The sequence below is a fragment of the Hippopotamus amphibius genome, chromosome 5 (assembly GCF_030028045.1).
Source record: "Hippopotamus amphibius kiboko isolate mHipAmp2 chromosome 5, mHipAmp2.hap2, whole genome shotgun sequence".
NCBI lineage: Eukaryota > Metazoa > Chordata > Mammalia > Artiodactyla > Hippopotamidae > Hippopotamus > Hippopotamus amphibius.
Window position 1 is genome coordinate 26186657 of NC_080190.1, and position 27384 is coordinate 26214040.

At 54.6% G+C, this 27384-nt stretch overlaps 1 protein-coding gene across 3 annotated transcripts; it reads left to right on the forward strand.

Annotated features, from left to right (window-relative positions):
- Positions 1-1239: 1239 nt before the first annotated feature.
- ITPRIP (inositol 1,4,5-trisphosphate receptor interacting protein) lies at positions 1240-25438 on the forward strand. Of its 3 annotated transcripts, none has more exons than XM_057734846.1 (2): positions 1240-1351; positions 21595-25438. In XM_057734846.1, the coding sequence occupies exon 2, from the start codon at positions 21608-21610 to the stop codon at positions 23276-23278; it is 1671 nt and encodes a 556-aa protein (XP_057590829.1). In that variant the 5' UTR covers positions 1240-1351; positions 21595-21607; the 3' UTR covers positions 23279-25438. The 3 variants fall into 3 exon arrangements, with proteins under 3 accessions (XP_057590829.1, XP_057590827.1, XP_057590828.1); XM_057734844.1 differs by lacking the exon at positions 1240-1351 and adding an exon at positions 1431-2018; XM_057734845.1 differs by lacking the exon at positions 1240-1351 and adding an exon at positions 11212-20622.
- Positions 25439-27384: the final 1946 nt, after the last annotated feature.

Below are 27384 nucleotides of genomic sequence, written 5' to 3' on the forward strand. Positions count from 1 at the left end.
AACCCAGGTGTGGGGGTTCAAGGAAGACTTCCTAGAAGAGAAATCACCTATTCTGGGACCTTATGGCTGAGCACACAATTAGCCAGGCAAAAACAAAGTGTGATACATCGGGGGTGACAGGTTGGAGGAAGAGGTTGAGTGAGGGTTGCCAGCAGAAGATAGTGCCCATATGAACATCCAAGGTGGGGAAACAAACCTCATATCACATTCTGAGAAGCACAAGTTCCAAGAACTGCAAGAAGTTTGGTGTGGAAAATGGGATGAGATATGTGTTTGGTGAGATAAGCAGAGGCCAGTTCATGAATGGCCGATGTGCCTGGTTAGGACAGTGGACGTTATGCTAAGAACAGAGTGGAGCTGAAGGTGACCATGAGGTCACAGCGAATGAAATCACCCGGTTTGAAAGAAAAACAAATGTAATAGATGTGGCTCGTATAAGTACATATACACGGCCAGTTAGAAAATGCTGCAAAAACTTTGCACACAGGAGGACAATCCCAGAGGGCATTCAAGCACTAACCTTAGCATTCCACAGTGCATAAGCCTGACTTCTCACCCCAGGGATCCCAAGGCAGGGTAGTGGTGCTCAGTCCAGGGCCCCACCTCCCAGGAATCGCCCCCACCTGCTTTGGGGTGGGGGGTGAATACCCCACCTCTCCAACTGGCAGAACTTTTGGATGTACACCACCCTTTCAAGAATGTTTCCTCAGATCACCCCATCCCCGCCCCTCCCCAACAGGCCCCCAAACTCTGCCATAACTGTCCCTGATGTAAGGAAAGAGCTGTGAGCAGCAGCAGAAGCTTGAAAACAAGAGTAACCTGGGCCAAGGGCCAGGGGGTCTATTTTTAGAACTTGTTCTCATTGCCTGTTTATCTTTCAGACTCAGCCTAATGTCTTCCAGGCGACTGTTAAAGTTATTTGGCTGGCTTGCCCAGGAGAGGAAGATGGTGATCTAAAGCCAAACAGCAGGGGCAATGGTGATAATCATTCGGACAGTGTGTTCTCATAATTTCCCCCAACGTGCCCTCAATGGAGCCTGATTCCCGCAAAGCCACTTAGGAAGGATTTATTCAAGCCCTTCCCAGCCACTTCTACTGGCTGTGTAATTTGGGCAGGTCACAAGAGAAAAAAATAGGTTATGAATTTCATAACCCATCAAGTATGACCAGGGTGCTGCTGTCCCTCCCAGCCTCAGTTCCTCCTGTCGAAAACAGGGGTCTAACATCCCAACTGTAAACAGGCTTTGGACATTAAAGCGCCCTCTACAGAGAAAAGCATTTAATCATAATTCTCCTTTGTGCCTGGTTACTCGGGAAAATGCAACGATGCATTCATTTATCACAGAATTTGGTGAGTTATTTTGATCCACGCAAGCGGCATAAAAGAAAAGGGCCGGCGCTGTGTCTCGACTTATATTTCCCTCCAGAGGACAAAAAGGTGGCCCCTGGAATTCCACCGCTTGTAAAACGCGCCGCGGAAAGCGCTCTGTAGGCGTGCAGGGACTTAACCCCTTGCTTTCCGCCGGCCCAGACCGATTTTTAAGGGCGTCCTCCCCGGACTCCCCGTCCATTCGCCCCAGTTTACTCCAGTAGCCAGATCCCCCCGTCTCTCCCGATCACCCTCCAGTTCTGCCGTCCCCTCTGGAGTTTCTGGGGGTGGTCGATGGGCAGACCCCCGCGGCAGACCCTGAGTCTAGCCCCTCCCTAACCCTCATGGTCCACCTTAAGGCGCCTCCGCGGAGGGGAGTAGAGGCGGGTGTTTTGTTCTTATAAGGAGGAAAAGTTTCTTTGACATCCAGGAAATGAGTAACTCTGAAGCCCTGTAGAGCCCCGCTGATGGGGGCCAGAAGGCGGGAGCCGGCCGGGGTATCGCCGCCCGCCCCGTCCCTCTAATTGCCGGGCGGGACACTCCGCCGCCGCCGCCGCCAGATAGAGGATTCAGAGCCCCCCGGACCCGCGAGTGCACCCGGGGCTCGCGCGGCCCCTCCCGCGCTGGGGAGCGGGGACCAAAGCTGAACGTAAGTACGGGGCCCGCGGCCGCGAGGCTCTGCGTGCTCCACGAGCATCTCGTGTACTGGAAGGAAGAAGAGGGACCGGGAGGAGCTGCGCCGGAGACGGAGGCGGATTGGATGGGGGGGGGGGGGCGCGCTCCGCTCGGCCCCCTAGGTTGGGGCTGACTTGGGGGACCCAGTTACGGCGCCCGGGCAAGGGCGGGGGGTGGGGCCTGTCCTCTGCCTCCTCGCGCCGCACGGGGTCCTGCGTCCCAGCCGGTCCACTCCGACCTCTCCCGGGCCGCGAGCAGCTCCTCCTCCCCGCTCAGCAAGCCGCGGTGCCGGAAGCCGGACCACGCTGTTGTTTCTACCGCCCCGAAGGAGATCCGTTTCCACCGCGTGAGCGGAGCGCTAGAACTGAGAGAGTGGTCGAGGCGCCCTGCTGCTCAGCCAGCTCCCTTTCCTCCTTCCTTCACCTCCTGGAAGGAGGGAGTAGGTGTGAAGCCTGTTTCTTCCTTGGGTTAACGTAGTGAAGCACTGAGGTTGCTGAGGCTGGATGAAGCCCCGCCGCTTCCTCTTTCCGGGGGTATTAGTGGAGGAAACCCCACTCCGTGCAGAATTTTCTCTCGGGACTGCAGCTAGTCTGCCACCTGACCTCTAAGAGCATCCCGGACCCCTTCCCAGAGTTTCCAACTTCCTGGCTGCCTGGTGGAGAGACTCAGACGCCCCGGGGCTGGGCTTCCCATCCAGAATCCTCCTTCTCTTTAAAAACAAAAATGCTGCCTCCCAAAAGGGAAAATATTTTACTGAACCACTCAGGGACCACAGTTTGCCTTTTGCTTCTCTGACTGGAGTGAGAACCACCCCTCCCCTGCCCGCCCCCGCCAAACTAGAAGACTACCAGGTGCTGACAGATGCTGGACCCTATCCTTTCTAAATCAGTTTCAGAGTCCTATGCTTTTGTTGTTCCTCTTTTGGATTTGACCAAGGGCCCTTCCCTTTTGCAAAGCAGTTCTACTTCGGAGAGGCTGCCAGGTAAAGCAGATCTGTGCTGGGTGCAGTCACAGATCCAAGTCATCCTTGAAAATGTCCCCGTAGACAGGTAGAATTGCTGCCATTCACCTCTTATTAATAACATAATAAGCTATGCTTTGGAGTCCACCTTCCAGTCTACGTGCCTAAGTGGCTTCATTGTTTGCTAATTCCCTGTGTGCTGCTGCCGCTCCAGGCATCCTGCCTTCACATTTTCCACTTGCGGGTTACCAGAAAGTGGCTAGACTGCTCTCCAATGGAAAGGCTTTTGTTTAAGTGCCATCCTCTAGCTCCGTAATTTTCGAAGATGCAGCAGTTTCAAGTTCCAGCTTTTGGGGGGCGAGGATCTGAACTTTTAACCTCATGCCATCAGCCCAGAAGTTGTCACCTTACCAAAAATGCATCCCAGCTCCTGCAGTGCCCATGAGGGAAACAAAGACAAGGGTGTGTGGGTGAACTTTTTATCTGAGGGTAAGAAAGGGGAGAAACTTCTGGTAGAGTCTTTTGGCAAAATTGCCAACCTGAGAAGGTAGCATCTGGGAGGAACCTGGTTTTGTATTTTTTCCTTCTCGGACCTCCTGGGGTCAATAAAGAGAAAGGAGATGGGGGATTCTGTCTGAGGGAGGGGGGTGCACCGCTGGCTGGGGGGGCTGGGGTGCATAGCCCTGTTCTCACTTGTCCGCAGGGGAGAGGATGGAATGCTATGGAGGGTCTGGAAAGTGCTTCTTGTGAGGGAGAAGGGAATGAACTGGTAATATTTCCCCCAGGGATGAGAAGCCTCGGGAGACATGGCTCTGGCCTTCCGGAATCTCCAACATTGTCACTCGAGAAAGGAGGAGACTTGCTCTGTCTGGCCTCAGAGACTCACTGGGTGGGAGAAACAGGAGACAGATCTCACTTATTCAGAAGTAAGGAGGAACTTGCCAACAACTAGAGCTCCTCAGTAGGTAGCATGCTGCCATTACTGGTCAGCAGACAGGTGACTATCAACAGTTAACGAAGGAGACGGTCCCTACAGAATCCAGAACTTTGCTGCTCCATGTGTGGGGCGCAGTGTCCCCTAAATAGGGGGGTCCTGGGGAAGGCTTTACTCCATGAATGTCCTAAGGGAGGGGCAAGTGCTCCAGGTGTTCTGGGCTGCTGAGGAGCAGGAACTTACTTGTGGCTGGGACTAATCTCATCTTGCTGGGGAGGGGTACATAGCCATGAGAGTGCTGACAGCTGATGATCCTACCCTCCAAGGCTGCTGCTAGCCTGTTCCACCCTTTGCATGAATTAGAATAAGGTGCCTCCTCTTGGCAAGAGGATGGCACCCTGGTGCCATTTAGAAAAAGGGGCCTCATCTGGGTGGACAGAGCCAAGGCATATAGCTGAGCGAGCGGCGTGTGAACTGGATTCATCCTCCCCACCCTGCAGCCAGGTGTTCTTGAGCACTATATCACCCATACAACCCTACAGAGCAGCCCTGATAACCAACAATTAACGAGGGCTTAACATTTGCCAGGTTTTTTTCCCCCCAAAACCACTTTGCCTGTATGAACTCATTTAATCTTCTCAGTAGCACAGTGACATAGGTATTGGTATCCCCATTCTATAGTCAAGGAAACTAAGGCACAGAGAAGTCAAGTATTCAGAAGCCTGGAAACTGAGCCCCAGTTGCTGAGCAATCACAGAGCAAGAAGCAGGTTAAGCTTCAAAAGCTAGTTTGGTTGGGGGCCCTCGTGAGAAAGAAGAGCGGTTGCTCTTTTCTTTCTTTGTCAAAAGAAGTAATAACCGCTCTGAGTTCAGACAGATGGAAAACTCACCTGGCCACTGAAAGAAAGGAACAAAATAGGCAAGCCTGGCCTGGGGGGCTGATGGGGAGGCCTGGCCCAGATGGTTTTCCTTCTTCATCACTAGGCAGTGTGAGGTCGCAGATCGAGTTTCGGGCCTGGCATGAGGGTGATGAGTAAGTGCTGCCTGGGTGTGGTGCCAAGGAAAGGGCCATGCAGGGCCCCTGACCTAGGCAGAGAATGCCTGCAGGAGTGGACGATGGAAGAAGTATCTGAACACGCTGTCCTGACCCTTCCAAGCCCCACAGCCCCCATCCCTGTCCAGTGCTCTTCACCTGCAAACAGCCTTCCCAAGCTCATCCAGGAAGCCTTTCCAAAACTCCATTTCAGTTCTATGTATATGGTCATTTATTTTTCACACTATACATTTCAGCACTTAATTAGCTGGAACAGCACATTTTACTACGTACTGTCTATAGACAATATTTTAAACAAAATAGGCTTCTCAGCTAATGGGAAAGTCATGTGTCTCCTGGAAAGGGTCAGCTGGTACCTAGCCAATTTCCCAGAAGGGTGGTGTTTAGCTGCATCATGTCACCTGTCCCAGAATCTGGATCTTAGCTGTGCCCACTCAGAAACCCTATCTCCATGATTTTCAGAACAGTTTGGACTTGGGCTACTGAGTCATCTTGAGAGAGCTCCTGAAGTGGGTGTACTAATAAAATTGCTAGTTTTTAATTTGTAAGGAGACTTTGTGACCATCGAGCAGCCTGAATGATACCTGCTTCTGGCAGCCACATGGGAAACCAAAGATCAGAAGGCAGCTTGTGCTTGGCAAAGCTGGATTCAGATCAGGGGAAGGAGAGGATGGGGAGAGTGATGGTCCAATACCGTGGTCTCCATTCACTTCTGTGGCCCCCTCACCAGTGGAGAGATACCTGCCAGGTAGACCAGCACTCCTGTATGCTATGTGCATCTCCTTGGCCAGTCCCTTAAGGGCAGTGTTTACTGGTAGGATTTTCCCCTATCCTCTTTCATAATTTAGCAGTTTTTATTTTATTTACTTATTTCATTTAGTGCTTTCTAAGCATTAGCTCCCAGCTACATTGAGTTGCATTTGCATAAGTTAAATAACTACTATAAAATTTCAGGGTTGTAGGTCCAGGCACAGGGGTAAATGCTATATGCCAGTCAAGGGGGTGATCAGGTGGCCTGGATGGGTCAACAAGAAGTCAAGCATAGAGCAAAGAAACATGGTCCCTAGTCAACACGGATGCTCAAGTAAGTGGAAAGGCCAGGACTGGCCACTTACTGCAGCCCCTGCGTGAGCATGAGGGGAGCAGTCCTAAGTGCTTGCTTTGGCTGCCTTAGCCACCTGGCCTGCCCAGCTGGCCTCTTTGGATTTTTTTTTTGCCTCTTTGGATTTAAAGGGCTCTCCCTGGTCTCTGTCCAGGCCCTCTCATGGCTCATCTTTAGAAAGCCACAGCCTCCAGGTGCCCCAGAGCCAAGGAGGTATGACTCACATGGGTTTGGAGCAGGGCGGGCTTGGGTTCAGTCCTGGCTCCACCGCTCAGGAGTTGGGCGTTCTCAGTAGTTGGGCAAGTGCGTTGACTATTCCGAGCCTCAGCTCTGTCATCGGTAAAATGCGGATAACCTCATAAGGCCTGCTTATGAAGCACTGAGCACAGTGCCTGGTGCAGACCAGTATCTGGCTAGTATGAGCTCTTAAAGACAGTAGAGGTCAATGGAGGATCTATATTCCCTGCCAGATTGGGACCCTTGCTTCCGCATTAGTGCCACTGCTCCCTCCTCTGAGGTCTGGGCAAAGGGCAAGGCGGCAGGGACCCAGGTTATCCCAGATGGTGAGAAGCAGATCATTGGTGCTCTTGCGTGGGGTTCATTCAGAGCTGAGGATAAAGCTGCCCGTCTCGACCTTTCGACAGACACTTGGAGAGGGAAAGTCAGATTTGAGGCATGGCCTAAACAGGTACCCAGAAGGGAGAGAAGGGTGAGAAGGTTTTCTGGGACAGGACGAGAATCATTTGGTTGTGTCCAAGAGATGTATAGGATCCTCCTGAGCAGGTTGAGACCTGTGACATTTTCCTGTAGAACGAGCATCCCCCTTCATCCACATGGCCCTCCCCATGACATCAGCAGAATGGAAGCACCTCACAGGTGACATCACTGTTGCCCAAGGCAACACCTCCACTTTAAGTCAGACTGGGAGGAACAAGAACCACCCAACTGTAAGACAGGCATTGAAGGGAAGGAGCGTGGAAAGCGTTACATCCACAGGTGTGTTTCTCAGAGGGTGTGTCGGGGAAGAGGGCCCGGCTGCAGGTCACAGGTCTGGGCTGCGAGCCAGTTGGTGGGAGGTCTTTGGGCCTTGGATTTGCCCCGAGGGAACAGAGCAAAGCTGTCAGCATGTTGTCTTGTTTAGTTCTCTGAACTGCAACTCCGAGCAAAAAGCATGGCTCCTAAGGGGCTTCTGGTGGCTTCCATGGCTCTGGGTCTCCCTTCTACAGCCTGAATCAATCTGTGAAGGGGATAGGGCAAGAGCAGGCCAGAGCAGTGATGGGGAGATCAGAAAAGTGGCTTTCCCTTCTTCACCATTCCCCCCACCCCCTGCCAAAGGAAAGTGAGAAACAAGGCTGCCCACGTCCTTCCTGTGGGCGCTGACTTAGGAGAGAACCTTCATTCATTAACGGAGCGAGTATGTACTTACTGTGCACCTGCAACGTGCCAGGCATCGTGCTGGGGCATCTGTGGCCTCACAGAGCTTTGAGATCAAATGCACACAGGGGAGGAATGTCTGGAATCCACTGTCCCAGGAGTAGGTACCAGTTAGAAACAGAAACAAGGTCTCAGAGTTCACCTCTCACCCAGCTCTGGCATTCCCCGTGGAATTCTAGGTGGGCTAAATGAGACCTGTGGAATCCCTTCCTCCCCAGCAGTTTGTGCAGGAATTTGAGGCTATTTGAGATGTACCAGAGATTTGGTGCATAGTGTTAGAGAGGACAGCCATGTTCACGGCATTCTGCCTAAAGACAGAATCCCACAAAGTCTGAGTGTCAAAGGCGAGAAGACAACAGGCAGACCACCAACCCCAGTCTCCCTTCTGCTCTGTGATATTGACAGACAGGGCTCAGTTTCCCTGCCTGTTTAATGCGGACAATAATATTCAGAGCACTTTGAGATCCTCTGATGGAAGTTCCAAGGAAAAAAAATTCAAAGCCCACAATGTTTAACTGACTCACTTCCAGGTGAATAACACAGTGGGACTCTCCCTGCAGCCCAGGAGGAGTGGCTCCACTTTGAAACTCTCCGGGACTTTCTCCCTCCAGGTTATTTCCCTGGATGCAGGAGAGTCTCCTACCAACCTGCATCAAACCAAAGGGAGGGCGTTGTCATCATGTTGGCCCTGCTTGTTGGTACAAAACCACGTGCTCATAACAAACGGTTCTCCTGGGAGCCTGTTTCAATAGCCTTCTTGGTAGCAGTCAGGGGACCCGCCTGGAGTTCATGAAAAGCTCCTTTGTTTGCTGAGACTTTGTTTCAGAGTGGCTGAGGAGGCAGGCATGCCTGGACTGGAGGGGAAGAGAGCGGGGATGCCTGGGCCCCACCCCTGTGTGCTGCCCGGGGATGCCCCCATGCCTCCAAGCCTCTTCCTCCCGATGCCTCACCCAGGGGCAGAAGAGACCTCACTCCCTTTTCCTAATCCACTGCAGGGGAGGCTTCCCCATCCTTCGGGCTGAAAGGCCATCTCCAATGTCCCAGGTCACACGCTTAGAATCTCTGGGTGAAAGGAGCAGCATAGGTTCATTAAGTCTGACTCCCTGCTTCATGCCCAGATTTCACCTAAAGTGTCACCTGCTTTTCCCTAAACAGTGCAGGGAAGGAGAGCCTACAGGTGCATGACTAATTTTTCACAGGTACCAGGTCACTGAGCAGCACAGTATCACAGGAAGATTGGAGGCTTGAAAGTTGGACAGTCCAGGGTTCGAATCCCAGCTGTGTGATGTTGAATAGGGGGCCGCCCCTCTCTGTGCCCCAGTTTCCTTAGGAGGATAATGCCTCCTTTAGAGGTTTATTGTGAGGATGATATAGCAATGTAAAGCATTTTGCACGATGCTTAAATCTCAATACATGTAGTTGCTGTTTACTAAACCCACCCCTGGGTGTCAGGGCCATGTGGCTTGTTTGGTATTCTGCAGAAAGGGGGAGTTCATCACCCCACCAAGGGTTGCTCCTCTGCTTCTCCTCTTACCTGATTTGCATCAAACCCTGTCATCCTCCACTTATCTTCCATTTCTATTAGGCTCTCAAGCGAGGAGGTGGATGTCAAGGGGAGAGGCAGGGTCAGAAAACTTGTGTCAGAGTTCATTCCTGGGTCCTTATCGTGGTCAGCATTGGTGGTGAGTTAGCCTGCAGTTAGCTGAAGGCTGTCCAGAGCTAAAGTGGCTGTGGTCTGTCTCCAGGGGTGTGTCTGGAAGGGGTTTTGCTCACATTTCCCGAGTCGCTTACCACTGTTAGTGCTTTGCTTTGCTTATCCGACATGCCTCCCAGGAAGAAAACAGCAGTTACTTCATCCAGGATGCCCTACTCCACTCCCATCTCAAATTCCTGCTCCTGGGAGTAAAGGCAGTGCGGTTCTTTTCCCAGTCCTGATTTCATTCATTCATTCATTCATTCATTCAGCAAGCATCCAGGGAATGCCTGCACCTTTAGTGCCAGGCACTCACAGACCAACACTGGTTTCTCCTTCTAGATGCTCAGAAGCAGTAGAGGGGCTTTCAGGGTTGCTGCCAGATGGGCGGGAGGGAGCTGTGAACTTCCCAGGTGCTGAGCTTCCTGTTTTCCCTCTGTGGCAGCCTCTGGGGCCTTTATAAGAAAACAGGGAGGTAGAGGAGGCAACTTTGCCCCGTCCCCTGGCTTCTGGAGTTGCTGCAGGGATAGAGGCCATCCTCTCTGCCCAGAGGAGTCCCTAAGATGCACCCAGCAGGATTTAACAAATCAAAATGGAGACCTGGCCTCGTCACCAATACCAGTGCCAATAACAGTGCCCTTTACAGAGCATGACCATGTGACTGCCATGCCATGAAGTAGGTGCTCCTATCACAGCAAGTGGGAGAGCCAGGATTCACACCCTGGCCCCTGATTCCAGAGTTTCGCCCCTTTGCTACTAAGCCTCTACAGTGTTAAGCTCTGCTGAGCTGAAGAGCTTTGGGCTCTTTCTTTCTGGGCGGCCTTGGGGTGGGAGTACAACATGTCCAGGTGAACTTGGCAGTATCAGTGGCTGCTTGCACCCTGCCCCAGCCTGACCTGTGTGTTGGTTCAGGACACCTACTATGTGCCATGCGCATAGTAGGTGCCCCAGTAGGTCCTCCAGCAGAAGCCAGGACCAAGCGTGGGCATCCTCACAACCTCGTCATCACTCCATCCCTGTGGCTGGAAAACCATGTGGTTGTAGGTTGTTGTTTTGTGTAATTCACCAGGAGGATGACTCTGTGTTCATAGATGATTCTGGGGGTCATTTTTCTAACCGTTCCTGGCCTTACAGCTTAGGCCCCCAGCTTCCCCTGGAGGAGGAGAACTGGTTTGCTCTGACCGCAGCGGCCCTGGTGAGGGAGGACAGGCAGACTGTTTTCAGCCCAGGCCCCTGCAGCAGAGAGCACAGCCAAGAGGCCGACCGCAAGCTCTGAAGTTTTTTACAGCTGGGTTGGCCTCCCTCTTGCCTTTGTGTCTGTTGCTGTTCCCCTTTATTAAGATGAAACGGGTCTTTCGATCTCTGCAGTCACAGAGCGTGACGCTGTGTGTGAGTGTGAGAGTGTGGTGTGTGTGCCCAGAGCACTTCCCTTCCTCCCCACCTCTCTCCCCCTCTCCCAGCCCAGCTGGGGCCCAGGCATTGTGTCAGGGACACCCAGGCCTCAGCGGACCAGGGAGAGAACACAGCCTGGGATTTCACCCTGTGTGGGTCAGCATCCCTCTAAGCCAGAGCATGAGTAACAGGAGGAGGAGGCCGTGGGGTGGGGAGGGCCGCAGTAGGGGAGCTGGCTGTTCTGTGGCCACAGAATAAGCCCCTGGGGCCCATCCCCCGCCCTGGAGAGGCCAGGGTGTCTTTCGGAGCTGGGGTCTCTTTATTCCCACGCAGGGCTCACAGGGAAGGGGCTGCTGCGCACTGACAGCCTGTTCAACCCCACCGTCCCCAGCTCAGCTCTGAGCGGGAGGGCCTCCTCCTCCCTTTGCTGTCCTTCGTGTCTCCTCTCTGCCTCCTGCTCCACCCGCTCAGGTGCCCTCCCCTGAGCCCGTGTGTTTGCCGTCGTCTGGAGCCCGCTTCCCACGCCCCCTGCCGCCCCCTGCCCTCCCTGCCCCGTGGGAAAAGCGGGGTGTGTCCTGAGCATTTGTGGCTGTGTTTGGAGGCCTGGGGTGTAGAAAACAGGTGAAGGGAGAGACAGCGGACACGTTTGGGGAGCCCTGGCCTGGCTGCCCTGGGGTGGGTGTTCGTGTTCCCTCTGGGCAGTCGCTCTTGTGAGTGAGGTGGGGTCCACGGGCAGAGGGGCGCTTCCGAGAAACACTAGTCCAAGCCCAGCCCACATCTGACAGTCATGAGGGCTGTTTCGCTGCGGGAAATGGTTAGCGCTGTGCTTCTATTGTTAAAATGCATCCTGTGATTTCAGGTCTAGAAATCTGACAAGGGAATTGGGGATCAAGGGAGGCCTTTGGGTGCACACTTGCTATAGGAAATGCATCCTTGCTAAGAATGGCGGGTGTTTCTAGAGGCCTTCTTCAGAAAGCAGAGGTCTCCCCTGTGCAGTGTGTGAGCCGCTGGGTCCCCAAGGTCGCCCGTGTCCTTAGCACAGTGAGCAGGCAGCCCTGCATTTGGTCTCTGCCAGGCGCTCTGCAGAAAGTCAAGGCAAACAGGCCCACATTGACCCGAGAGGAGCCCAACCAAGGAAGGCAGTAGGATGAGACCACATCTCAGGCAGGCAGCTCGCTGTGATGAAAGAGCAGCCTGGGGTCCACGGGGGAGACAGCAGGGTGTGGAGCCACAGGCCTGGTGTGGTGTCTGGCTCCTCTGCTGTCTTTCTACTTGTGTGACCTTGAGCAGTTGCTCAACCTCTCACCACCTTGGGCTCCTGCCTAGGAAATGGGGCTGCTGCACAGGTGAGATGGGCTCAGAATAAAGGCTTGAGGAGCAAGTCTCTGTTGGGTCCCTGCTAGGGGTGCATCTATGGAGGCACCATCTTCACAAGGCACCAGGTGCCTGCCTGCACTCGGAGGGGCTTAATCAATAGGCCACCTCCCTCCCTTTGTTCTTCTATCCCCTTCAAGAAAGAAGGATTTGTCTCAGGACTTGGGGGAGGGGGATCTGGAAGAATCTTGGAAGCAGTTTCTGAAATGGGCTGGCTGTGAGGACCGTTGGGTAGGGTTAGGCGTGGACATTGCAGGGAATGGTGGGGAAGTAAGTCTAGGAGGTGTTCAGAGGACAGTAGATAATCTGAAGTGGCCCTGGCAGAAGGGAAGGGACCTGGGGGTCCCGTGAGACTGGTTGAGACCAGGCCCTGAACGTCAGACTGAACTAAAGTTCAGACCTGTGTCTCATGGACACAGGAACTCGCTGAAGTGGGGCAGAGAGACCTCCAGGGCCAGGGCTACCTGCGGTGGCTGGGAATTAGGGAGAGCTCAGAGGAGCTGATTCCAGAGGACCACGCCTAGCCAGGAGGGAAAGCCTCACTGGTGTGGACTCCCCAGGCTTTGGTGCGCAGGGGGGGCTGTGGCGGCTAGTGAGGCTGGAGGCACCCAGCAGAGATGGGAACGTCAGGGGCCGAGCTGGGAGGTGGGGAGTGGGTGCCCTGTGCTTTTAAGACTGCATTGGCCTCCTAAGGGCTGCTGTAACTGAAGACCACAAATGTGGTGGCTTAAAACAACAGGAACCTACTGTCTCATAGCTCTGGAGGCCAAAAGTCTGAAATCAAGGTACTCGAAGGACCACGCTCCCTCCGAATGCTCTAAGGAAGAATCCCCTCTTGCCTCCCTTCTGTGGCTCCAGACCTTCCTGGGCTGTGGAGCATCACTCCAACCTCTGCCTCTGTCTTCCATCACCTTCTCCTCTGTCTGTTTTCTCCTTTTCTGTCTCTTTACAAGGACACTTGTCGTTGGATTTAGGGTAATCCAGAACTGTCTTAAGGTCCTTAATTTAATTACATCTGTAAAGATCCTTCTTCCAAATAAAGTCCCATTCACGGGGTCGGGGTATTAGCACATGGACTTGTCTTTTGAGGGCTGCCATTCGACCCGCTGCAGTGACTGTTGGATTCAAGGAGTCCTGGGGAGTATGGATGAGAGACGGAGGAGGTGTGGGCCCCGACTCAGGGCTGCCAGGAGAGCCCCTCCTTATCTCTGTACTCACAGGCCTCCTTGTCATCCCTTAGCCTCTGAGACCCCAGACCTCAGTCTGTCTGTTTCTCTGTCCCAAGATGCTGTCATTTTCCATGACGCCCTGTGAGTCAGGGCCTCTGCTGTGGGGAAGTCAGGCAGCATGGTTGGATGGAAGGACGCCCTGTCCTTCCTGGGAGATTGATGTCTTCCCTGCCTTCTCCACCCTTTGCCCCCCAAAGGACATGCATGGGCTGTGATGGGGGAGCAGGAACAGGAAGGATGTGGGCTCTCCCAACTGCGTCGGCAGAGTCCAGGCCACTGTCCTTCCTGCACCTGGGCTGGCCGGCTGCTTGACCTCAGTCCGGAGGGTGGGGTTGGCATCCTGGTGACTTTTTGGAAACCCTTCCCTCTTCCGAGAGTGGACCTTGAGGAAACTTCTTGCTTTGGCGGCTGTGACCGGGCATCCTCTGTGAGTCTGGCCAGTGTGGCGACAGCAGAGCTCATGTCAGTGGAAAGGCTGTTCCCCTAGCAGTGTACAGTTTCCCATGGGCCCATCAGTAGGCCCACCTCCCTTGGGCATGGGGGCGGGGTCTCTCCTCTCTGCCGTCTCCCTCATTCTGCCCTGCTCCCACCCCCCCACCAGGGCCCAGTCTTGACCCCTGGGGTTTCCCCAGGTTAGGGACGGGTGGGGGGGGTCCAGCTCTCAATCCTGGGGACCACAGACCGTGGTCTGTAATCTAAGTGCTGCTTAGTGCACACCCATCAGGCCACATGGTCTCTCTCTTTCCTTCTAGTCCCTGGGGAGGCCTTGGGGAGGCACGTGTAAGCCCCTGGCATAGGCCGATCAGGACTATTCTGCGGGTGGCTGCCAGGGCCGACTGGGAGACACTAGAATAGAGTCAGCACTGGACTCCGGGTGAAAAGTTGAGCCAAGGAGGTATTTTGAGGAGTCCTGGATACAGAGGTGCTAGCAGGTGGTGGTATGAGGAGGAGGAGTGAGGAGAGTCCCGGGCAGCCTTGAATGCTTGGTGGGGAGTGAGGGGCAGTGGGCAGGGAGAGGCCACGTGTGAGGGGGCCACAGACTCCGGGTGGCCCATTGGCATATTTTATTTGGCTCGTGTGGATTTTAAAGATTTTTTGAAACAGTAGATAACACTGTAAAATTGGGATTTTGATAAAATCCAGATTTCTGGCTTCTCTTGAGGGAAACAAAAAAGATCGTGGCATTTTGGGTGCCTAGAACGTGCAATACGGTGATCCCTCTAGACAAAGCCCATGTGGCCTGCTTCTCCAGCACCTGCAGCCGAGCTCACCTACGGTAGGGAAGTGCCCCCTCCCCACCCCCACCCCACTCCAGGCACATCCCCCACTGCCACTCCCGCCCCCAGGAAGACAAGAGGAGGTCAGGGGAGGAGCCCAGTGGCCATGAGGGTGGCAGGTCCCAGGAAGGTGAGACAGGCTGGAGACCAAGATGGTGGTCCTGCCCAATGGGAGGGGTGGAAGGTGATGGGGAGGGGGCTGCTGCAAAGACCCTGAGAAGAGGAGGCCCTGGAGGCCGAGAACCGTACCCTTGCTACCCGCTTTCTCAATTTTTGTTGGTCCTCTTCCTTCCTCTTTCCTCACTTCCTGTCTCTGCCTGCTCCTCCCTCTCTGCCCACGCCTGAGGCCTGCCAGCACCCAGCTCCCCCTGCCCAGTGCTGCTCAACAAGCCCTCTCCCCAGTCCCCTCCCCCATCCCTGTGTGGGGTGCAGGTGCAGAGAGACCCCAGCCTGAGATGCCCTGGTGGTGCTCCCTGGCCTGGCCCCTGCTGGGCCTTCCTCCTCTCCAGCAGGGGAGCCCTGTCCTGGAAGGGTGGCAACCCATGGCTGCAGAGCTGCCCTTATGGAACCGTCTGTGCTGAGTCTGTCTCCTGGCCCTGGGTTAGGTGACGAGGAAGGAGAGTGTGGAGACCATCAGTCGCACAGCCGGCCGTCTCCTCCCAAGCATGTGATAAGCCAACTCCCCCTGACACGTTGGGCGCCTGCAGGTGCCCGGAGGAGGCGGGGGTGGGGGCCCTTGCTGGCGCTGCAGGTAGGAAGGCAGGGACTGATGCGTAAACGGACACAGTAAAGAGTAGGAAGGTGGCCTGACCTGCAGGGGTTTGGAGAAGGGCAGGCTCCCTGGAGGAGGGCCTCTGGGCAGTGGGTGTTATTGAACAGCGGGAAAGCTGGTCAGGCTCCAGCATGCAGCATGGGCTCTGCCAGAGAGAAGCGTGGAACTGGGGGTGAGAGGCTGGACCACAGGAGGAGCGCCTCACCAGGGCTCAGACAGACTGCTTCTGGGGCCCAAACTCCAAACCAAGACTCAGAGTCAAACTTGTGCTCTGCATCCAACCTCTCTTTTCTTACAATCCTATTTCTCTAAGACCTGGGAAACTTGGGGGACAGTCAACCTGATGATTTTGGTGGTCACCACTGGTAGTGATGCCAGGGAGGTGGCAGGGCTCTTTCAGTTTCCCATCAGCCCCCGAGGGATGGAGGGGGAACAGAAGGAGGGGAGCAAAACTCCATCACATACTGCAGTCCAGGGAATCTTAGAGGCCACCCAGTGAACCTCCCTAACCATCAGTCTCTTCACAAGGTAGGGATGTTTCAACTACCTAACTGGTGTCCTGAAAATTGAACGACGAAACACACGCAGTGTAATTAGCTTCCTATCAGCTGTTGATGAAAACATCATCACCTTTCACTAATCCCCTCCTGTCTGTGAAGGTCCACAGGGTGATGTCCAGCCTGCCTGGACCACTTCCACCTTCACCCACTCCCCCAGTCAAGTGTGTCTCTTCATTATGTCTCAGTTTCCTCACGTGTAAAGTGAGGCTTAGATTAGTACCACTCTAAATTCTGACTTTCTTAAACTTGTGGATTTATTTCCCCAAAACAACGTGTATCTCATTAGCCAGGACTGTGAAACTCCAGCACAAGGCCAGGCACACAGGAGGGGTTCGGTCCAAACTTATCAACAGTTTGGGTCTCCCTTAGCCTCTTCTTTCTCCGGAAGCCTAGAACCTAAGCAACGGGAAAGGGACTCAAGTCACCCCAAGGGACCTGGGCTACCAGTGCCCCACCCCGCCATCAGCCCACCTCCTTATTCCATTTCGTAAGGACACATCAGCTCTCCTTTCAGCTCTGAAGATGATGCCAGGGCCTGAGCTACTTTTGCTTTGGTAACTCGCAGCGCTAATTGCAGCTGAGAGGCTGGGTGTGCGGCAAACCCTTGGCAAGATCCAGGAGCTGAGCTACAGTGACACTGTGGAGCCCCACCCTCCTCCTCCCTGGAGGCCTGCCTGGCTTGGGAAAGGGTGGTTCTCAGACTCCAGTGGGCATTAGAACCACCTGGAGGTGCTCGCCCCACCCCTGGACTTTCTTATCAGCAGGTCTGGGATTGCACCTGAAAATGTGCTTGTCTAACAAGTCCCCAGGTGCTATTGGTGATGCTGAGCCGTGACCACATTTGGAGAACCACTGTCCCAGAGGGGAGATAATGGGCTGCTGAGAAAGGCACCCCTGCTGCTGAGGCCACAGTTAGCCAGCCCTGGGTGGGGGCGGGTGGGTGACAGGGCAGAGGGGTGTTGATGAATGCGTTGTGGGGCTGGACACAGGCTCCCACAGTTCTCTGTTTGTTGTAGGAATTCTGTCTGGAAGGCAGGGGCGTGGTGGATGTGGAGCCAAGCAGATGGGTACAGGGAAGGCCTACAGACAAGGAGGGGCCCCTCAAAGAACAGCAATGAAACTCTCTCCCTCTGCGGTGTTGTAGCCTGTTGCCCAATCTGTCCTATGAGGGTACCTAGTGGCCGTCTGCCTCCCGCATGGACGGTAGTGTTTTCCCTACTGAGGATCAGGCTACCCTCATCTTGTGGGCCCTGTAGCACCCAGCATGTTCCTAGCACACTGTAGGTACTCTGTAAACAGTACAGTGGAAAGAACGTAGGCTTTGGTGGAGGCAAACAGACAGGTTTCCTCCGCCCAGCTGTGCCTTTTCTAGTTATGAATCACTTCTTCTTTTGGGCTTTGGTGAGCCCATCTGTGAAACAGAGCTCACACCCACCGCCAAGAGGGTTACAGGGGCCGCCGTGTGCACTTCCAGTGAGGGCTTGACAGATGAAAGTGTATCACTATTAGCCAACTCTTAGTGGCATTTACTGGATGAAGCTGTGGTGGGGGTGCTGCGAGGGCCTGGGGGACGTGGGAGTGAGGGACCCACGGGAGTGGGGGGCCGTCTTGGATTTCTCCCCCAGGGTCTGGGGCTTCCGGCCAGGCTCAGAGTAAGGGTCTCAGTAAACCATTGGTCCGGGCCAACCACCTGCCCCAGCCCAACCACCTGCCCCAGCCCTCTGCCGCAGCCCCTGCTGCCCCCATGACCCTAGCCCTTTGCCAAGCTAAGTTTAGCCGTGACCTACAGGGGCCGCCATGCTCTGTGGGCAGGGGCGGGGGTGGAGAGGAACTCGGCAGGTTTCCTGTCTGCTTCCTGGCAAGCCGACCAACAAAAGCCCTCCAAGTGATCCGGTTTATTTTCAAAGCCGAACCCAACTGCTGGATGTCTCAGACTACATGTACGGGGCAGCCTTGTAGAGGCGAGAGCTTTGGGCCAAGGCAGAGGTGGACATCCTTGAAACTGGGGGAAGGGGGCCTTTGGCGAGGAGGGTGTGTGTGTACAGGCATGCCCACACGCGTGCTCGTGTCCAGTGGCTTGTTAGAGGCCCCCAGCTGCTGTCCTGTCCCTGTGGTCTCCAAAAGTCCAGACATCCGGATTCTCTCCCCTCATGCTTCTGAACCCCGCGGCCCCTGGGGCAGTGTTCTTGTGGCTTGGTCTGGGGAGGGGAAGCAGGTAACCCAGCCCCACCTAGTGGGCACAGAGCAGCCACCGCCCTGTTCCCCATCACTCAGGTGCCACAGGCAGAGCCAGCCTGCACAGAGGGTATCAGGAGCAAAATGACAGCTGGGATCCCATCCCATCCCATTCTTGGGAGGGCAGAGGTGGTTTAAACTGGGAGTGAGTCAGAGGGAACTCCACCTCTGGGAGGATCCAAGGCTGCAAAGCCTTCTCCCCCTTTGCCTTGGGGGCAGGGTGGATGGAGTGGTGTGCCAAGGAACACAGTCCTAGGGGAGCATATTGTGCTTTCAGAGCACTTTTGAGCATGTGTTCCTCCACACCCCTGGGACTGGGGCAGGGCTGGTGTGTTTGAGAGGTGAGAAAACAGGCCTAGGGAGGCTGAGGGGGAAGGAGCTGGTGTCGTAAGGTGCCTCCTCTATGCCGGGCACTGTGCTCAGCACCTATGATGGATGGTCTTGCTTAACCTCCCCTTCCTGTGAAGCAGGGCCTGCTGTTAACTCCATCTCACAGGTACAGCAGTGGAGCCCCAAAGAAGCCACGTGACTCACCCAAGACCCTCAGCAAGGGGCAGAGTCAAGGTTCAGACGTGGGCCTGCTGCTTCTACAGCCCAGGCTCCTTCCTGTTCCCTCCTGCTCCTGCTGAGTCTTGTATATAACCCTGCTATTGCCAGTGCTCCTGTGGCTACCTGCTTCCTGCCCGAGTTGCTTGTAGGTGCATCTGTGTGGCCCACTGCCTCGCAAACCCCTGCAGGCAGGTTCATCTGCTATTCCCATCCCATCACAGCTACCCTTTTATGAGAAAACTTGCTCAGGGCAAGCATTTTGCTGAGTGCTTTCTATACATTATCTCCTTTACAACAGCAGGTATTATTATTCCCATTTTACAGATGAAGAGACTGAGGTTCTGAAAAGTTGAATGATTTGTCCAGGGTCGCATATCTATTAGGTGCACTTGCTGGGTGCTAACCCGGTCTGTCTCCTCCAGAGTCCATCCTCTTAACCCCTTATCACTGTGTCGATTGCTCCAGCTGGTTTGGAGTTTTGAAACTTGCCTGCCCTGGTGCAGCCCATCGTCTTCCAGCAGGCATGAGGACATACACAGGTAGCTCTGTGAAGCTGTTGGATAGGGAGGAGGAGGACTTCCCAGTCACAGGACTTGGTGATGGCACCCCCCCCCACCCCCAGCTGGTAGCATCCTGAGTTGGCATGGAAACTGACCTCTGGAATCAGGTGTTGCCAAAGACTTTTGCTGTGACTTGTCAGGGCCTGCTGTGCCCGAATGTGGCTGCCTAGGGCCTCAAAACCCCCAAATTATCTCCTAACTGGCTGCTACCTAGTATTCTACTATTGGTACTACATGCCTTTATCCTAACACTCTGATCTGGGTTTATCAGTCAGCCTTACAGTTTTATCTTGGACCATCCTGGCCAAACTTTCCACTGATGTTTCTCTAATGTAGAAACCAGGGCTGACCTGTTTCTTCAATTATCCAGCAAGCTGCTCCTTGTGTTGGGGAAGAGAAGTGGGCTGGCTGCCCCCTGTTCTTTTCCCTCACCCCACCTCCCTTCCAGCCTGAGACTTCCTCCACTTTCTCCCTTCCTCCATTTCCTTCTCAAGTGGAAACATGTAAGTGTTTCAGAGTTCACCTCTGAGCCCTGAATGTGTCTGCACACTGGATTCTGCTGCTGCTGGACCTCCTTCCTCCCTGCCAACCTTTTCTGGTTCCTGCTGACAGTGGGGAGTCACATCTGAGCAGGAGGCTTTGCCCAGGTGTGGTAACTCAGGCCGTCTATTGGGTTGGCCAGAAAGTTCGTTCAGGTTGTTCCGGAATAGCGGGTGGAAGAGCGGAAGAGCAGGTGGGGGCTCTTGGTTCTCCAACAGTGACCTCCTTTAGCCATTTGCTCTCCTAGCGGAGGTCCCCAGCACGAAGCGGGGCAAATGTGGAAAAAGCCAATTGTTACTTCCCCAGATTCCAGCCAGGGAGAAGAGGGTATAATATAAGACTTACTATGTGAGTCTGCTTCTCAAACTTTAAAGTGGAAGGTATTAAAATGCAGATTCTGGTTCAATAGGTCTGGGGTGGGGCCAAGATTTTGCATTTCTAATAAACTCCCAGGAGATGCTGCAGCTGCACAGTCTAAATAGCAAGTACTGTACTGTAAGAGGTAAGTCCTTCCCCAAAAGTCACTTGAGACCTAAAAATCCATTTATCCTGGAGGAAAGGTGTGTCTCTTTTCACAATTAAGAAGTCAGGTTTAAAGTTAAGACTTGTGAGAGGAAAGCCAATGACTCAGTCACTCTGGTTGTCTCCTAGATTGTCCTGGGGAAGGACCTGGGAGTAGCCAGGAGATCAGTGTCTGAATTTGGGGTGAGGTCTTCCAGATCGGAAGGAGAGGTTTACAGTGAGGGAAGATAAAGGCTCAAGACTGCTTCAGTTACTGTTCAGTGAACACATGCTGTGCACCATTCACGTGCTGTGTAGGCGGTCTGCACGGATCAATGCATCCATCAATACGGTGACCCTCCGGTTACTCTGATTTTCCTTCTGTACAGTAAGGCAACTGGGGCTCAGAGAGGTGAGTTAACATGCCCAAGGTCGCACAGCTAATCAGTGAATGACACAGCTGGCTTTGGAACCCAACTTTCCTGTTCTTAACCACTAGGCATACTGTACTGAGGAAACAATCATTGACTAGGAGGCATTCACTGGGAGGAGGAGGGCATGTCTTATACAGGTCTATTTTGGTTTCAAGTGTTGCGAAACGACTCAAACTGACTTAAATAAAAAGGGAATGTGTCCAGAGTTCCCTGGTGGCCTAGTGGTTAGGATTGCAGGCTTTCACTGCCATGGCCTGGGTTCAATCCCTGGTTGGGGAAATGAGACCCCACAAGCCGTGTGGTGCAGCCAAAAAAAAAAAAGAATGCACTGCTTTATATGACTACAAAGTCCAGAGGTAGTGGCTTCAAGCACAGCTGGGTCCAGGGCATCTGCTTTCCTACATGTTGGCATCTTTCCCATCCCTGCTTCGAGGCAGCCAGAGAGCCACCAGGAGGTGGACTCCTGTTCCCTTAGCAACAGGGGGAGTCTTTCTCCCCATCGGTCCCAACAAATCCTACCTCTGCCTCCCACTGGCCAGAATAGGGTCGTAAGCTCCTCCTGAAACAATCACAGTGGCCGGTGAAGAGGAGCAGGAAATAGTCTTGGGCCTGGATTATGTGCCCATCCCTAGAGCTGGGGGTGGGCTCATCCCCACCCAAACCATAAGGACGGGGAGTAGAAAAGGTTTGGTTCCCAGGGCAGGTGGGGTGCTGCCACCAGGAAGCGGACAGTCTGGGCAGACAGAAACAGGTCCCCCACTGTGGTTGCTGAGCCAGGAGAGCTGGTGTGGGACTTCGGGGTTCTTCTTCCCAAGGCTAGGCTGTGGGTTGGCTGGGGCAGAGCTTCACCAGCTGGGTGGGGCAGAGCTCCGTGGGAGGGAGCCACGAGGGGAGAAGCTGCGCGGAGGGAAGCTCGGTGTGACCGTGGGCCTCTCTCTCCCCGTGCGCAGGAACGCCGGCGCCATGGCGCTGGGGCTCTTCCGGGTGTGCCTGGTGGTGGTGACGGCCATCGTCAACCACCCGCTGCTGTTCCCGCGAGAGAACGCCACGGTCCCCGAGAACGAGGAGGAGATCATCCGCCAGATGCAGGCGCACCAGGAGAAGCTGCGGCTGGAGCGGCTGCGCCTGGAGGAGGAGGTGGCGCGGCTGGCGGCCGAGAAGGAGGCGGAGGCGGCGGCGCTGGAGCGGGCGGCGGAGGAGGGCCGGCAGCAGCATGAGAGCCGCGCCGCCTGGGACCTGTGGAGCACGCTCTGTATGATCCTCTTCCTGGTGATCGAGGTGTGGCGGCAGGACCACCAGGACGCGCCCTCGCCCGAGTGCCTGGGCGCCGACGAGGACGAGCTGCCCGGCCTGGAGGGCGCCCCGCTCCGGGGCCTCACCCTGCCCAACAGGGCCACGCTCGACCACTTCTACGAACGCTGCATCCGGGGGGCCACGGCCGACGCAGCCCGTACCCGGGAGTTCGTGGAAGGCTTCGTGGACGACTTGCTGGAAGCCCTGAGGAGCCTGTGCAGCCGGGACACGGACATGGAGGTGGAGGACTTCATCGGCGTGGACAGTATGTACGAGAACTGGCAGGTGAACAAGCCGCTGCTGTGCCACCTCTTTGTGCCCTTCATGCCCCCCGAGCCCTACCACTTCCACCCAGAGCTCTGGTGCTCCGGCCGCTCGGTGCCCTTGGATCGCCAAGGCTACGGCCAGATCAAGGTGGTCCGGGCCGACGAGGACACGCTGGGCTGTGTCTGCGGCAAGACCAAACTCGGGGAAGACATGCTGTGTCTCCTTCACGGCAAGAACAACGTGGTACGGCCGGGCAGTGAGGCGGGAGACCCGCTGTGCGCCCCAGACTCCCCATACCTGGACACGATGCGCGTCATGAAGTGGTTCCAGACGGCACTCACCAGAGCCTGGCACCGCATCGCCCGCAAGTACGAGTTCGACCTGGCCTTTGGCCAGCTGGACACCCCAGGGTCCCTCAAGATCAGGTTCCGCTCAGGAAAGTTCATGCCCTTGAACCTGATTCCTGTGATCCAGTATGATGACTCCAACCTGTATTTGGTCTCCCACCTTACCAGGGAGCCCTGTGAGGGGACCCCGCCGTCCAGCACTGATTGGCTCCTGTCCTTCGCTGTCTATGAGCGCCACTTCCTCAGGGTGACCTCAAAGGCACTGCCCGAGGGCGCCTGCCACCTCAGCTGCTTGCAGATCGCCTCCTTCCTGCTCTCCAAGCAGAGCCGCCTGACCGGCCCCAGCGGGCTCAGCAACTACCACCTGAAGACTGCCCTGCTGCACCTCCTGCTTGCCCGGCGGCCAGCCGACTGGAAGGCTGAGCAGCTCGACGTTCGTCTACACGAGCTGCTCTGCTTCCTGGAGAAGAGCCTGCTGGAGAAGAAGCTCCATCACTTTTTCATCGGCAACCGCAAGGCGCCGGAGGCCATGGGGCTCCCTGAGGCCATACGCAGGGCGGAGCCTCTCAACCTCTTCCGGCCCTTCGTCCTGCATCGAAGTCTCTACCGGAAGACAGTGGACTCCTTCTATGAGATGCTCAAGAATGCCCCGGCGCTCATTAGCGAGTACTCCCTCCATATTCCCTCAGACCATGGCAGCCTGCCACCAAAAGCCCTCATCTTGTAGAGCATCCACGACCCAGAGGGCCAGGACACAGGGCATCCTACCTGTCCACATCCCTGGGGGCATCTGCAGGCCCTGTCCTGGGGAAATGGCAGGCTTTGTAGGGCGCCGTAGCTCAGCCTGCCAGGGGAGCCAGACCTTGTAGCACAGAAGAAACAGAATTCCAAGCTGAAGCTGGTTTGCTTTCATGCCACTGGGGCTTGCTGGTGAAGCTATTGTCTGGGTTTGGGGACTCATCCTTTGCAGCTTCCTTTTAGATCACCACCGATGGCCAAGGTGATAACAGAACTGTGTGGATGCTGAGTTACAGACAATGCAGACATCGATTTGGGTGTGATTCTTTTTTCCATCCCAGGTCCAGTCTTTACTTGAATATCAACAAAAGATCTACAGGAATGCTAACAGGGACCTGTGTTAAGACCCTGCACCCTGATTTCCAGTAATCCTTGGCCCCAGGCATCTGCAGCCAGGCAGTGGGCACCTGTGTAGGAGTTTGCAATGTTCCGTCCACAGCTGCACAATAGGGGTCCCCATTGTGGTTGCCATTTTTATACGATTTGGAGAAAAGACGTAGAGAGATTCAAGGCCCCAGGTGGCTAATATCTCTGTTACACAGAAGTGGGTACTTGGTGGCAGAGAGAAGTTTACGTTGGCCGCTGTTTCAGCTACATGTCTCACTCAGGGTGCACCCCCTTCTACCTGCCCCGTCCCCCAGGATTCTATGTTCTGAACCCTGTGGGTGCCACGTACCATGCTGGGTACAAGCTCAGTGGCCCCTCACCCTCGTTATTCTCTCCGCAGCTGGTCTCTCTGGCCACCAGTGTGTTGGGAGGTTGGGGCACTGAAGGTGGAAGATGAGAGAGAAAGAGGGACACAGGGTGACTGGGGCAAAGGACAGAGCCTGGTACGTGGGGTGCTGGGGTCTGGTTTGCAGTCTGGCCCCTGATGCCCTGTTCAGAGAACGTCGTAGAGCTGAGAGGTGAGGGATGCTGAGCCCTGGGTTTTCCTCAAGGTTCCGATCCTTGAGCAGGGCGTGCCGGGAAACAGGACTGCTGTGGAAACCCAGCTCCACGTGCAGGCCCCCAAAGCCCCGTGGCTTTTCATTCCAGTGGGGCTCCCTCACTGCACAGAACCCCCTCCACTGCCACCCCGTTCCATATGGGCCTTGCTGGCCACCCAGATGACCAGCACCCTAAGAGCCTGACAGAGGCTTGGCTGACTGGGACACGTAAGGACAGACTACAGGCACAGCCCTCAGGCCTGAGAGAGGCCTCCTTGGCACTGCTGGGCTGCGGTTCCTGGGCAGGCCCCAGAGCCTGCGGTCAGAGCTGGCCTCCATCTCCAGGCCTGGTTCGGGGCGGCGGGGAGCCACACCCTCCTTCACTTGTGGCTTCACTGGCCCTGTGGGAGCGCCTCTCTGCATTGCCTCAGTAAACCTTGCAGAGGGCCAAGGAGGATGCAAGAACGCGTGCTCCTTCCCCAGCCCCCTCCCTCCAGGGTTGAAGCTGGCCGTGCCTCCCAGACAGCTTACCTGATTCCCTGGGAGTGTCGGGCTTGCCGTGAACTGAAGAAAGGATCCTGTCTCTACCCCAGGAGTGCTCTCACCTAACCTCCAAGTGTTCTAGAAGATGGACCGTTTGCCTGACAGGGTTAATTCACAGTGGGAGGTTTGGCTGTGATAGGGCATCGAAGCCCACAGGAAGCAAGAGGAAGCTTCCTTCCATGTGAGCTGGGGGGAGACTGAGCCGCGCCTGGGTCTGCCCCTCCCAAGGCCCACGTGGTCTCCAGCAGTAAACCCCAAGCCCCCCACTTCTGTGGGGATTCATTTCCAGAGTTGGGGTGAATTTCCTTATTTATTGTCACCCATGCCTTTCCTTTTCCATCTTCATCCTCATCTGATGTGCTTTGAAGAGACCCCAGCAACCAAGAACCAGCCTCCAGAAGCCAAGACCAAGCCTGAATCTCCCTCGGTTTCCCCTTTGCTTCCAGGAGAAGATTCACTGAAAAATTACCTGCTGGCCTCTTGTGTATGCAGAGACAGCAACTCCGTGGGGAAATGGGGATCTTTTATGCACCAAAGATGCTTCTGAAGCAGAAAACAGCGGGACTCTTGATGTTTTGTGCTGCCTTATTTATATTAAAGGAAGAATTAAATTCTTGCAAGGAGTAGAAACTATTCAGTGTGTGTTTTTAACTTCAGGACATCTGTGAGCTTCCCAGGGCAGAGCTGGGGAGGGGATGGATTTCCTATGGACAAGCGGAAGCTTTCACTCCCTTTTTATTCTTATGCGTTCAGGAAACTTTAAAAAATAGCAAAATAGAATATTTCTGGCGCATCTTAGAGGCAGCCTGCAGAGTTCCAGAAAGGGACTTTGAAAGCTGGCTATAGGGCGGATTCCAACACAAAACCTTATTTCACAGAGCTGATGTGTGCAAAGAATGTGAGGCCTGGGAGTAGCATGAAGCTTTGGGCTTGAAGGGAAGAGACTGTTTTTTAAACAGAAGAGTTCTAGTCCTTTAGCGCACTTAGGCCTTCAAGGACAACTTTCTCCGAGAAATCTCTTTCCTTCCCAAGGATGCTAGACTGTACCCAGCGTCTGCTCACTTGCTGTGCCAAATGCCCCCCGGAATTCTGCTGTGCTTCTTGACAAGTACAATAAGTAGAGCTGGCCTGAAGCCACAAGGTTGGTTAGGCTGAAGGAGGGCCGCTCCTCCTCAAAAGCCCCAGCCCCTCTGCCTTGTGGTCCAGTGGTTAGGACTCTGCACTTCCACTGCAGGGAGCACAGTTTCAATCCCTGGTCCAGGAACTAAGATCCCACATGGCATGTGGTGTGGCCAAAAAAATAAGAAAAAAGAAAGCACCGCCTGAGTTGAGAACCTGGTGGGTAATCAAGCCATACTGGTTTGTAATCAAGGGTGTCATCAGAATCACATGGAGAGCTAGGTCAACTGCCCAGACCCCACCTTGAACCTACATGGCAAACAGGTTAGGCTCTATTTCTAAAGCGCCCTCAAGTAACTGATGACACCCCTAGTTGAGGATGGCTTTTCACTTCCTTTCCAAATGGAAAGTGAAAGAAAATCCAAGTGGACTGCTTTCCCTACAAAATTGTTGGAAGAAAGGCCTGGTAGAAGCCGATGCGCCTGCTTGGGATCTGTGGTCCAAGTGGCATCTGCTACAGCACAGGCATCCATGACTGCACCCGCACTCACACTAATGATGTGAGAAGCAGAGAGAGGATGAAGGAGGCAAAGCTGGTGAGCACTCGCTTCTGGCAGGTCACGCATGGGTATCACCAGGGCGCAGGTTTCTGGGCCGCACTGCAGACATCAGTGGAATCTCCAGGAGTCAGGCACAGGACTCTGCCTTCTGCCGAGTTCCCCAGGTGATGCTGGAAGTCCAAGAACCCCTGATACTGGAAGATTAGGGAAGGCCTCACAGTAGGGTGCCACCAGATACTGTTTCTAAAAGATGGGCAGGACTGATCAGGAAAAGTATTTCAGCCAGAACCATGGAGTGAGGGCAGGAAAGCACAATAGACGTAGGCAACATTTAAGTAGCACCTACTGCATGCCAAGCACCCCTCCAGAGTGGGGTTGGTGGCATCTGTGGCAGCAGTCAGTAAACATCCTGGAAGCTCTAACTTAAGTCACTCTGCAGACTGTGACTCAGAACGTTCTCATGCCCCATCTGGTCTCCACGTCATGGGATAGAGCAGGAAGGTTGTTTGGTTTGGCCAGCGGACCACAAGCAGAGAGAGCCAAGACCCACGCAGCGACGGAAGTGTGGGCCTTCAGCTCACCTCACCCACCCCTGTTTCACCCTCCCCTGCCTTGCCCCCTCCCACTACCCTGGAGGAACATCTTTCAGAGTTAACGTTTCTTCTTGCCATCCAAAGATCGCTTGTTTTTCTAACTTCTGTTTTTTCTTTAAACAAAAACAATACAGTCATGATTAAAACAATTCAGCCATTAACAGAAAAACTAAGTAACAAATAAAAGCTCCCACTCCTGACTTAGCCCATTCCACAGCATCAATAGGAAGTATGTTGTGTATCCTTCCAAAATTTTTCTATGTATGTATCAATATGTATCACGTGTGTAGATGC